Genomic DNA, 12,575 nt, shown 5'->3' on the forward strand with positions numbered 1-12,575 from the left:
TTTCAGAGATTTTAAATGATTTAAAATTTGTGCAGAAGCTTTAATTTTGAAGTTTTTCTTAGAAATATTTTTACTATTTGGTAAATTAAACAGTCCCATATTGGTCATATATATAATCAGTTAAGTAGGTTTATTTTGTACATAGTTGGTCTGTAATTCTTTTCTCTTGAATACTTAGAACAAGATTATGATTTCTGATATTTTTAATTAGAACTTATATCACTGTATTGTCATTCTTAGACTCTGACCTTTGAACCAGCAATCCTCAAACCTGCCGGACATTACAAATATCTATGAAGTTTTTTAAATTACAGATTGTTAGTTCCAATCTAAAGATCCCAATTCAGTAAATCTGGAGTATTGTAATTGTAATTACATTGTAATTGTAATTTAAATCTGCTGGGATTATTAAGAATTCAAAAATTAAGTCTAAATTAATTAATTCACTGCTCACATTAATTCAATGTGTTGCTGTTTTTTTTCTATGTCTCCTGACTGTAGCACAAAGTTGGGACTTAAGACATGTCTTTTCTTTATTTTATTTTAATTGATTGGCTTACAAGATTGCAGAAAATTAATTATGTAATTTCAAAAAAGAGATTCAAATGCACTTTCAATCACATTGATGCAAACAGAATATGATTGTTTAAACAATAATTGCAATCTAAAGAGAAACTGAAGAAACATAACTTCACCATAAAGGAAAGAAATATAACAAATCCTAAAATTTCTCCACATAAATTTGTTCAAATCTCCCCCATACAAAATTTCTGCTCATTATGCATGTAATTTGTATACAGAGGGATGCAATGTTCTGAACTAAAAACAATACATATTAAAATCTAAATGGCTAATTTGATAAGGTTTTTTTAATAAAACTTCTTTAAGATCTCCTAAAGAACAAATTGGGTTACTCTTTCTACATGGTATTACGTTATTTTGAATAATAGTACCAACAGCAGATTCTTTATAGCTTAAATGTTCAGTTCTTTAGAAACAGTTGAATACATTTAGAAGTCCTCAGTGTTGATTTAGTGAACACTGAAGTAACTATTCCACTATTCACTGTCTAGACCGTTCTCCAAGTAGCATTGTGGTAGCTACTGAGGTATAACATAGGAATAGCAGTAGACACTGGCTCAGCTATTGTACAAGAGGTAGGGACAGTTTAGGGGAAGAGCTAGTCGGGGAGGATAGTTGTAGGTTAATATACAGTGATAACTAAAGACTAACTTGCCACAGAAGAGAACATTTTGATGACTGATGGTAGTTCTATTAGGTAAAGTGATGATGAGGCACCTGTAGTTGCAGGTTCAGACAAACAGACATGGGTTATAGACTGCTGAAGGAGACTAGTGACCACTGTTATTGCAGGCTAAGTGGAAGTTACAGGAGTTGTAGGTTGAATGGGCACAGTAGTGGTTGTAGATTCCAGTGAAGTGAATGTACATTAAAAGAGATGGTGGGATTGGTGGTTGTTTTGGTTGTCAGCTAAGATCAAGTTTTATTAATTTGACACTGTAGAGTCCACTGAAGTGGAGGCATCTGTGGTTTGAGTTGAAGTAGGGGTGATGGTTGTTGTAGTAGGAAGTTCAGTTGAACGTGTGGAGGTTGTAGGTGCTGATGAAGTTGTGGCTATTGTGGCTGTAGGTTCAGGGGATGTTGACATGGTTGTAGAGTCTGTTGAAGTGGCTGTTGTTGTAGGTTCAGTTGACATAGTGGTCTTTGTGGATTGAGGAGCAGCAGAGGTTTTTTCATGAATAGTAATCACAGGCTCCCCATTGTTTGGGGACAGCTTGATAACAATGGAAGAGTTGTCATTTCCTCTGTTAGGCACCAGGCATAGTATGAGTACTCCAATTGCCGTTGTTATCAAACAGGCTAAGAAACAAGCCAAAAAGACACTCCACAGAGACCAATTACTGCAGCAACTTCCTTTCACCTAAGAGTGGCAATGAAAATATTAGTAATGAAACACAAAAAGGCTCCTGATTTATCATCTCTTTTGTGTTATTGACAACTTAGTGCATTAACATCATTTGAATCCCTACAGTCTCTGAAGATATTTAGGCTTAAAGTCCAAGTTTTTATCCAGGTGGAAGTAATTGCATGCTTTCTCTAACTTCAGAAGAAATAAAAATCTGCAAATCTTATTATATTTTCCAATGATGGGCAGGAGTCCCTTCATCTTTTCATGTAAGCAGTACAAAATTTCAATGGTAAATTTTCTGGCATACACCTGATCCTCCACTGGACAGGGTCATTACCCCGACTGCGCCACTTCCAAAATCACTTCCTCAAGAATCCAGGGCTCTAACCACCATCTCCTCTCCTTCCATCTTGTTTGTTCAGTAATTCATATAACAACCTTTTTTAAACTTTATTAAAATCTTCAGCTCAGCAGCCCTTGCTTCGCTCATATCCCTCTTTATCCACCTTTTGTTCTATGGCCCTTCATTTCAACAACACTTACTAATTCCCCCAAACCTTTCACGGTTCCCTCTTCTCATTTCCTCCTGCTGGCAAACAAACAGCATTCTGCCTCCCCTGGGCCTGCCCTTGAGCAGCCGCACTGTTGGGGCAAGTCAAGCGCCTGGGCTGAGCAGAGTCAGTATAAGTGTGTGATCACCATTCCTGAATGGATTTTCTGTATGGCTCTGCCCTCCTATTAGAGTTCTCTGATTACATTCCTCAGTCATCTTCTTTCTCCTCAAACTTGTAACCTCCGCCCACCAGCCCTCACACACATAATTGCCCCTCCTCATTCCCATCAGATGACTTCGCCTCCTTCCCCCGTCATTAGGAAACTTGAAACTACCAAATGGAAACTCTTTTTTTTAATTGATTGATTTTAGAGAGACGAAGGGGGGAGGGGGGAGGGAGGGAGAGAGAAACATCAATGTGTGGTTACACTTATTTATGCATTCATTGGTTGCTCCTTGTATGTGCCTACAACCTTGGCGTATGGGGACGATACTCTAACCAACTGAGCTACCCAGCCAGGGCCTCGAATGGAAACTCTTTCAAACCCCCACTAGGTCCCAACCCTGCAAACCCAAACATGCCTAGACTCCACCGCTCTTCTTTCCCTGACTGACACAAGAGGAGTGAGCCCTTCTGCCTGAGGTTGATCTGCCAATCTGTCCATTGGTCCCATCCCCTCTACCTTTGCTTTTCTTTTGATTACCCCGTTCTCTTGAACTGAACACTTCACCACTTTCCTCTTCAAAGGCTTCTTTTTAACATTTAAACACACCCAAATCTCCCTCCCAATCTTAAACAAACAAACAAAAGCGTATCCTTTGATTCCAAATACCCCTCTAGCTACTTATTCTCTGGAAAAGGAAATTTCCTGAGTTATCTAAATGCAATGTCTCCGTTTGCACACTTCAATCCACCCGTCTGGCTTTGCTTCTGTCATGCCATGAAATACCTCTTAATAAAGTCATCAAGGACCTCTGTTCATAAAAATAGAAGTCACATATTTTAGCCCTTGTCTTATTTAAGCCCTCAGTAGCATTTGCCACTGGAGACCATTCCTCCTCTCTTGAACAATTTCTTCCCTTTGCTTCTGTGATAGTCCATTCTTACTGATTTCCTCCTAAACCCCCAGAATCTTCTTGGTTTCTTTTGAAGGCTCACGATCCACTTTGGGGCTTTACTGTTGACATCTCAGGCCATTGTCTCTTTTTACTCTAAATCTAGAATGAACCAACTTTTTCTGTAAAGGGCCAAATAGCAAATATTTTCAGTTTTGTGAGCCATACAGTTTCTGCCACAACTACTCCAGTCTGCCAGTACCATGTAAAACCAGCCACAGACAGGCACCTCAGACTCACTGTATCCAAACCCAAAGCCATGATCTTCCCAGTGAACCCTATCCAGCTCTCACATTTTATTAAATGGCATCACCATCTATTCCATTCAGCTCCAAAAGCTGGAACAAAGAGATTATCCTTGAAATATCCAAATCCATTACCAAGCCCTGTTAACTTTACCAAGCCCTGTTAACTAGATATCTCCTATTGTTGACTTCACCACGCAGAAGGCAGCATGGTCTCCTCAGACACCTATTTTTGCACCAATACCTAAGTATTGGTCAGTGATTGTGTTATAAGGAGAGGAATGGTACACTATGAGTGGTTTTTTATAATTGTTCTTAGAGTATTCCCAATTTTTAAAGTAATATTGGTAGCCTAGTGATAAATCAAATCCTGATAATAGCCCTTTATAACTTTCCATCGTCCAGTATATAGGTAGCTGCCCAGGACCTAGTATGACTAATGGGACCCAGATAATCCACCTGAGTGCACTGGCTCCTTCAAAGGCTTATTACCTGTAAGTGCACAAAGAAAAGAGCATCCTAGAAGCATTCCAGTGACGTGCATTTCAATTCTGCTTAAGTTCTCACTAATCCTGATCATAGATTAAGTTATTTACTAGTATGGCTTAAAAGGAAAAAAAACACAAACATGAAATTTGAGATTAGAAACACTGTATTGGAATCTACATTCTGCCTAGGCAAAATGTTTAACTTTTCTGAGTCCCTACTTTTTCATTTACAAATTGGTGATAAAATGGCTTGTGACTTACAGGATTACCTTAAGAATTAACAAAACTGATTTTTTTGTTAATTCTACAATGTTTTTGCAAATATTTATTATTAATATTCTTAGTCAACAAAGTGGAAGAGTACAATCTTTTGAATTGGAAAGGTGTTAAAATTTCAAAGCTATGAAGTCTTAAACAATTTCTTACCTTCTCTGAGCCTCGAATCTCCTTTTCTTGAAATACAAGGTTAAAAATATCTGACTCACTATTTATTTCTAAAAAATACTTTAACTTTGGATGCAGGGTAGCATAGGAATTAAGATCAAGAGCCCTGGAGTCCAGAAGATTTGGGGATTGAATTTTAGCTCTGCCACTTATTAACTGTGTAGCATTCGGCAACTTTATCTTTCTAAGCCTGTTTCCTCATAATGTTACCTACCCAGCAAGAAACACAAGATAAAAAAAGACAGTGTTTGTAAAGTGCCTGGCATAGTGTCAGGTATGTGAATTTTCAATTATCTAACATGATTGATTATTTCATTGTTACCTAGCAAAACCCTCAAGAAATGGGATACAACTCTCATGCCTTATAGACAGACTGGGGTAGATCTTAAATATTGCAAAATATGGGCCACAGTATTTCTTGGGTTTCGTGCAAAGGGTGGCAGCCCCAAGGCAGCAGCAGAATGAAGGCATGGGTCACCAAGGCCAAGGCAATGAGGACCACTAAGTTCAAGTTAGCCCTAGATAAAGTACCTCTTTACCTTGACTGCAGGCACTTTAATGGAGTCTATAATCTTTCCCTTAAAGGAAATGGAAAAAGAGCAGCTTCATAAAATAAGGTCCACATAACCCGAGAACAGGACACCTAAGTTCTCCTGTTCTGGTGACTTCTGGCACAAGTTATGTGAATTCTGGCAAATCCCTTAGATTTTATAGACCACATATTCTCTGATTTTTAAATGACAGAATGAGACTAGACATGTTATTCTCATCACTGGTTGCAGTTAAAAAATATTGATGCATAGACCCCACTCCCAGAGTTTCTGATTTAATGGGTCTGGGGTGGGGCTCAGCCATTGGTACTTTGTAAACAATTCCTAGGTGATTCTAATATGCAACAAGGGTTAAGAACTACCAGATTAGATGTTATCTAAATTGTCTTTCAATTCTACGATTGCTATGAATCACGTTATCTCTGCAAACAAGAAGAAAGACTTTCTAACTCCCCCCTGTGGAGCTATTCATTCTTTCACATTGTCCCAGCAACAGTATAAGAAGTTTGTATTTTTTATCTAGAATCAAAAAACAAGATTCAGGCTCTTTCTAACTGAACATCGACAGCAAGATTAAGCAACAGAGGGTAGGAATTCCAGAGTCAGGGGAACCCAGCCAAACGTCCAAGCAGATAAGCAATTTATAGTCAAGGCCAAGTTTCTCAGCTATGGCAGGAGATGTAGAGATACAGTCTGGAGGTAAAGCTAATTCAGCTAAGAAATAAGGTCAGGAACCAAGGAGAGCTGAGTCTAGTCTCCAAAGCTAGTGGAGAAAATCTGGAGAACAGAACCAGGTTTCTATATCATGGTCATACATACCAGAGGTCAGAACCAAGAGACAGACAGTAAGTGCCACAAACATTGTTCAGAAGCTGAAACAATGTAAGAAAAGTAAGTGATCATCAATAGAGTAGGACCCTTGAAGCTTTAACTGTGACCCAGTCTCCCATCGGAGTCTAATTAGTGAATTAAACCTCACATTGCCAACATATGTGCTCCCCTGCCCCTCTCTAACCTTGGGTTTGTACTTTACATTTATTTATTTTAATTTCACATGTTTTTTATCTATGTGATTATTTTAGTCCCCAACTAGAATATTAGCTCTTTGAACACAGAGACTATAAAATATTCTCCTTCTGCCCAGCTGGCATGGCTCAGTGGTTGAGCATCGACCTATGAACCAGGCGGTCAGGGTTCGATTCCCGGTCAGGCCACATGCCTGGGTTTCGGCTCAATCCCCAGTCGGGGGAGTGCAGGAGGCAGCCCATCAATGACTCTCTCTCGTCATTGATGTTCCATCTCTCTCTCTCCCTTCCTGAACTCTCTGAAATCAACAAAAACATATTAAAAATATTTAAAATATTCTCCTTCTTATGACTTGCCTCACAGTGATATAATTGTAACAGATAATATAGCAAAGGCTTACCATGAATGTGGGTGAATTAAATGATTGAATACATTTCCTGGAAAAGAACGGAACAAATATATCCCCATACAGAACGCATCCCAAGCTGGGTAAAAGCTGTTATACCAACATTACCCGTGTATGGGACGATCCTGTGTGTGGGTATCCCGAATGTTCAAGGACTCCCTGGCTCACGCAGACCCCAGTTAAGTTGGAAGAGAGATCACCAGTTAGGCCACTTGAAGGTGGGCGCCAGCATGCGGAGCTATGAGCCTCGTGGTCGTTCAAACACGAGGCTGGCTATAGAGACAAAGCATAAGTGAGTAGGAGGCCATGGTGACACATCATCAGATTAAACTCTCTGCCGAAAACAAAGAAGAGGGCGACTTTTCAGAGGACTGAAGAAAGATAAGACTTCTAAAAGGAATAAATGTTCTCCTATTATCCTCTGAGAACAACAACAAAAAAAATCTAGACAGATTATTATACATCACATTTTAACTAATTTTTGTGACTGATGTTCCAGGTGGGGAATGTGTATCATCTTATCTTCTCCTTCGAATTACAAGCCTGTGTTGAGCACCCTCACGCTGCAGGCCGCTGCGGGTGCAGCCATTCATACAAGGCAGAGGATGTCAGCGCCAAAGAAATAGCGCTCGAAGCTTATCAGGTGAAACCTGTTCAGGTCATTTTGGAAATGAGATTTTAAAGCAAAAAGAGTTGAATTTATTGTTATTACTATTATCCCATAATGATACAATAGCAAGCACTAGAACCCAGACCTTCCAGTGTTAACAGTATTTTCAATCCACTATACTATATAGAGTATATTGTTACACTAAACTGTAGTAATATATTAATAGACTGTATACTATACTACGTTATTCTAATCAAAATTCTCATACGAAGAGACTCTGCATAATCCATACCATGCTCTATGCAATGGAACTCGCAAGACCATGACAAGGACACACAAGACAAACCATTTGTCCATTTTGTGATACGTGTTTGCTGGGTTCCTCTTGGGCATACAGCAGGGTGAAAACATTCTCAACAGCAGCAGCAAGGGTTTCTACTCTGAGAATTCATACGCTAATATAACAGGGAGGCAAAACAGTTTTGCGCATAATTAACAAAGAATACAATAATTGCAAAATGTTGTGGAGAAAGATGAGAGATACAGGTTGAGCATGCGTGAGAGTTCAGTGGGAAAGTCTTGGAGGAAGAGGTGTGTTGAAAGAGGCAGAAGCACAAGATAAAGTGAAAATAAGAGAGGAATAGGTTCAGGAATTTATGGATCTTGGTCAAAAGTTTTGTTACATCTCAAAAGTAATGTAGAATGGTCGGGGGCTCTTCGGCTCGTGGGATAATGCTTACTTTCTAGCTGTGAGTTAAAAGGCATCTTTGCTTCTCCTTGCTCAACTTCAAAAGGACACGGAAACTACCCACTCATAGATTTGCCGTGAGGATTTATGAATAAATAACTGCCAAAGGCCCTGGCCAGTGTGGCTCAGTTGGTTGAGCATCCTCCTGTGCACCCAAAGGTCACCAGTTCGATTCAGGGTCAGGGCACATACCCAGGTTGCAGATTTGATACCCGATCAGGGTGGGTGACGGCGACAACCTATCTATGTTTCTCTCTCACATCGATGTTTCCCTCTCTCTTCCCTCTCCCTTCCTCTCTCTCTAAAAATCAATGAAAACATATTTTATTTTATTTTATTTTTCTTAATGTTAATGGATATCTTTTCCATTGCTTTTCAGAGAGAGCAGAAAGAAGAGAGGAAGGGGGAGAGAGACAAAGGAGAGAGGGAGAAACATTGATGTGAGAGAGACACATGGATTGGTTGCCTCCCACACCCACCCAGCCGGGCATCAAACCCGAAACCTGGGTCTGTGTGCTCACCTGGAATTGAACTGGCGACCCTGCGGTGCGTGGGCTGACACTAACCGCTGAGCTACACCAGCCAGGGCAAAACATATTTTAAATTCTTTTTTTTTTTTTAATATCTTTATTGATTTCAGAGAGAGGAAAGAAGAGGGAGAGAGAGAGACAGAAACATCAATGATGAGAGAGTCATTGATCAAGCCCGCAACCGGGCATGTGCCCTGACCGGCAATCGAACCCCGATCACCTGGATCCCAGGTCGACGCTCAACCGCTGAGCCACGCCCAGCAGGGCAGGGCAAAACATATTTTAAAAAAGAATAAAATAACATAACTGCCAAAGGATTAGAGCAGAGTCTGGCACAGAGTGTGCACTCAATAAGTGTTAGCTATCGCTGTTGCTAGTACTAACATTCATGTTTTTATTCCTACTGTTAAGACCACTCGTTGTCTTTGATTATGTTGACTTAATAACCCATTACTAGATAGCTATAAAAATGTTGGCCCATCAACCAGTAAGTGACATAAAATTGTCAAACTGGAATTGTATATGGTCATTATTAGGAACTATCATTAACAATATAAAAAATAAATTATTGTTATTAACTATAGGTAAAATGGAATACTTGCGGCAGTAAAGTGTTGGTTAAGTTAGATTTTTCTAAATGCTGTGTCAAAGAAATAAAACAGTTATGTTTTATTGAGTAAGATTTAACCAAGTCCATGCTATTTACTATGGAAATTTCAGCAAAGTTGGACTTACCTTAGTAACAACCTTGCCTATTTTCCTAAGTGCTGATTCTCTTGCTTTAGTTATTACTCAGTGTGCCTGAGGCTGATGATATTTTAACGTACTTTATAAACAAAGTAAAACTCACTGACCGGGCCCATTTTCCAGAATTTTCTGGCCCTGTTGGAATCCCAGTTCTTTCAAAGAACGAAGATGATAGGTGGTGTCTACACTAAGGGTGCAGAACCTATGAGTTAGGCTCAGCTTCTGAGTAATATTGCAACCCAAGTAATAACTTTGTGTTAGGTTGCTCTGACTCTTAGTACAAGTAGAGTCTCTATACAAAATTGAGATAGTTGGAGAACTGTGAGTAATGTTTAATCCAATATTCAGACTTAGCTAATAATGGCCATAGGCAACTGAAGTGCATTAGCTGTAGTTACCAAAGAAAGTTCTATAGGTTTTTCCTGTAACTTTATAAAGATTAACTTAAGATCTCTTATATCCCAACAGAAAAACAAAATACCAAGATTTAGTTTCTTTTGGTTTATAATCTTCAAATAATTCTTTTAGTTCATTATTGAATTTGGTCTTCAGAGAAAAATATATTCATAACTATGACCTAAATGTCCAAAATAAACTGAAACATTCAGTCAGCTACTCAGATACATGCTGTAAAAACAACTTAAGATAATATCTGTAACATCTTCAAATTTGTTGCTGTCTAGAGAAACTGTAAAGATGATGAATATTTGGCTAAAGGGATTTTTTTTTTCCATTTGCAAGTTCCGGCATCCTGACGACCAAATTGTAGTGGCTCAAACTCAGAAGTGACAAAGGGAACATCTTGAGGCAGGTCTTTTGTTGTTTTTTGTTTGTTTGTTTTTTATGCTCACCCGAGGATATTTTTTCCATTGCTTTTCAGAGAGAGTGGAAGGGGGAGAAAGAGAGAGACACATCAATTGGTCGCCTCCCACAGGAGCCCCAACCAGGGCCTGGAATCGAGCCTGCAACCGAGGTACGTGCCCTTGGCCAAAATCGAACCCAAGACCCTTCAGTCCTCGGACCATCGCTCTAACCACTGAGCAGAGCTGGCTAGGGCGGTCCTTTGTTGAATGCCTCAAGACAAACCCCTTCCTTCTCTTTTGGTGAACTGGGGTCTGTTGGATCCTTTTATTCAACTAACACTGAGCCGCAGGACTTTGTTCTTTGGCTTATATTGCTGGCCATTAACACAGGCTGATAGATACAGTTCCAAATTCCAAAGGCAAAATATTTCACTTATTCTGCAGGCAGTGAATTTTAACTTACCATTTTAATTTTTAGCACATTTACATCAAAGATTATTGGTTCAGACATACCAGATACATAGAAAGCACTTAAGAACTACATAGTGAAGGCTTGATTCCTGGTGGAAAACATTTTAAAATGGGCAAAAGATGACATTTTTATACAAGGTAGAAGTATTTAGATAATTTCTATCTTAGGCCTAAAGCCAAGCTCCAGGATTAATATCAGGATTTCCAGCACATTTACAAACCTGAGTTCTGACAGGTTTAGAAATTATACATCAATTCAACGAATCAAATTTTAAAAATATAACGTCAAAACTAAACCAAAGTTGGTGAATGAAAATGATAAATATAGAAAGTTAAATGGATTTGTTTATGTATCATATGGTCAGAGAAATATTTCTAATGCTTTATATCAGTAAGTATATAAAATAGTTTCTAAAGTATGATATAGCAGAAAATAGCATGAAAAAATCTAAGCAAAAAGTAATACAGGGCCTCTCTTCCTTTTAGAGAAGAATGCAACATTATGACCCTGACTACATAGAAGTAAATAGGTTAGATTGCTTTTAAGGGCTGAAAATAAGACTGTCGCATAAGTAAAATATTAAAATAGAGCAACAATACTCACCGGCTGGTTTTCAAACTGCTCAGTATTCACCACGTATTTTCCATGCTTCCTGTCCATTCTTGAGTTTGCAATACTACAAGCTTAACTCCACCAATAGTTTTTAACACATGCATTGCCCTTTATAACCCTGAGAAATCATTAAAATGATTGGCGTAAAATCAACCCAGATGCATCAGTACAGGTGCGGATTAAACAAAATAATAAATAATTACTCACTAAAATGGGATCCACCTTAGAGAAGGAAATGGATTAATTACAAAAAGACACAAAAAAACCATACTGCCTCTGAGCGGTCCTGTGACTACCGCCCTCAACAACCCTCCTGACAGAGAGGAACTCTGAAAATCTCACATAATTTTTCATTTTCAATCCTTCCTCAAGGCTGGGTGGGGCTACCACCTAGAATTAGACTTGCCCAAAAGGACAGAGACTGCTGGAAGTCAAGCTCCAAGTAAGAGCAAGGACCTGGCAGCTCCCAGGTGGAGACAGGCTCACTAGCCATGCTGACCCTGCACCTTCTGTCCAGGCATCAGACAAATGGTTGACCAGAGCATCTGAGAGGGTCACAGAGCTTGGGGTCAGCAGTCAGCCATGCAGTGCCCCCCCCCCGGACCCCCCCTCCTCTGAGAACAGCATGGCCCTGGATCTGGGAGCTCAGGTTCACTGAAGGGACCACAGTCCACAGGGGTAGGCACAAATAGGGTAAGGGCTCCAGGCCTCATTGAGCAATTGCTGCAAATAGACTGGCTACTAGAATGGGAACTCAGAATGGAAATTTAAGAAAACCTCAGGTCTATAATGTAGGGCAAAGAAAGAAATTGAGGCTTGTACGGTCCAGAACTAGTTTATCAGAAATAGGAACCTATGGGGAATTGGGGTCAACCCCAAACCTGGGGTCAGAATCAGACCTAAGTGCTCAGCAGCGGGACATCGTAGCCCTACTCGGGGTACAGGGGCAGCGAAGGACCCAGCAGTCCCAGAGTCCAAAGGTGGAGTTTTGCTTATTTCATCAACTTCATTTTGTGTGGAGGGTGAGGGGGGAAGACGAGAGTTACTGGGTCTGAAGCAGCTCAGGGAACTTCTCTCTGAGTGAGGTTTGGATCTGGGACAGTGGAGGTGACGGAGGCAGGACTGAAGGGGGCTGCGGTGGATTCAGCCTGAGGAGCAGGTGGAGAGAGCGCAGCCAGGCAGGGCAGTGAGGTGAAGCTGAGAATTAACCCACCGGGGGTAATGGCTGAAATCTCAGGAAAACCAAGGTGGGCGCCTTTGAGGGATGAAACTGAGGCAAGTTCTGATCCAGATC

The 12,575-nt window shown here is 40.0% G+C and overlaps 1 protein-coding gene across 1 annotated transcript; it reads right to left on the minus strand.

Moving 5' to 3' along the window:
- Positions 1-1,507: 1,507 nt before the first annotated feature.
- LOC308562842 (dynactin-associated protein-like) lies at positions 1,508-11,329 on the minus strand (the record flags this gene model as incomplete). The annotated part of the gene is made up of 3 exons (XM_081149269.1): positions 1,508-1,942; positions 6,868-7,032; positions 11,273-11,329. 3 exons carry the CDS (start codon positions 11,327-11,329, stop codon positions 1,508-1,510), a joined length of 657 nt encoding a protein of 218 aa, XP_081005395.1.
- Between the last annotated feature and the right edge of the window lie 1,246 nt (positions 11,330-12,575).

Source organism: Miniopterus schreibersii (genome assembly GCF_964146895.1).
Source record: "Miniopterus schreibersii genome assembly, chromosome: 10".
In the NCBI taxonomy this organism is placed as follows: Eukaryota; Metazoa; Chordata; class Mammalia; order Chiroptera; family Miniopteridae; genus Miniopterus; species Miniopterus schreibersii.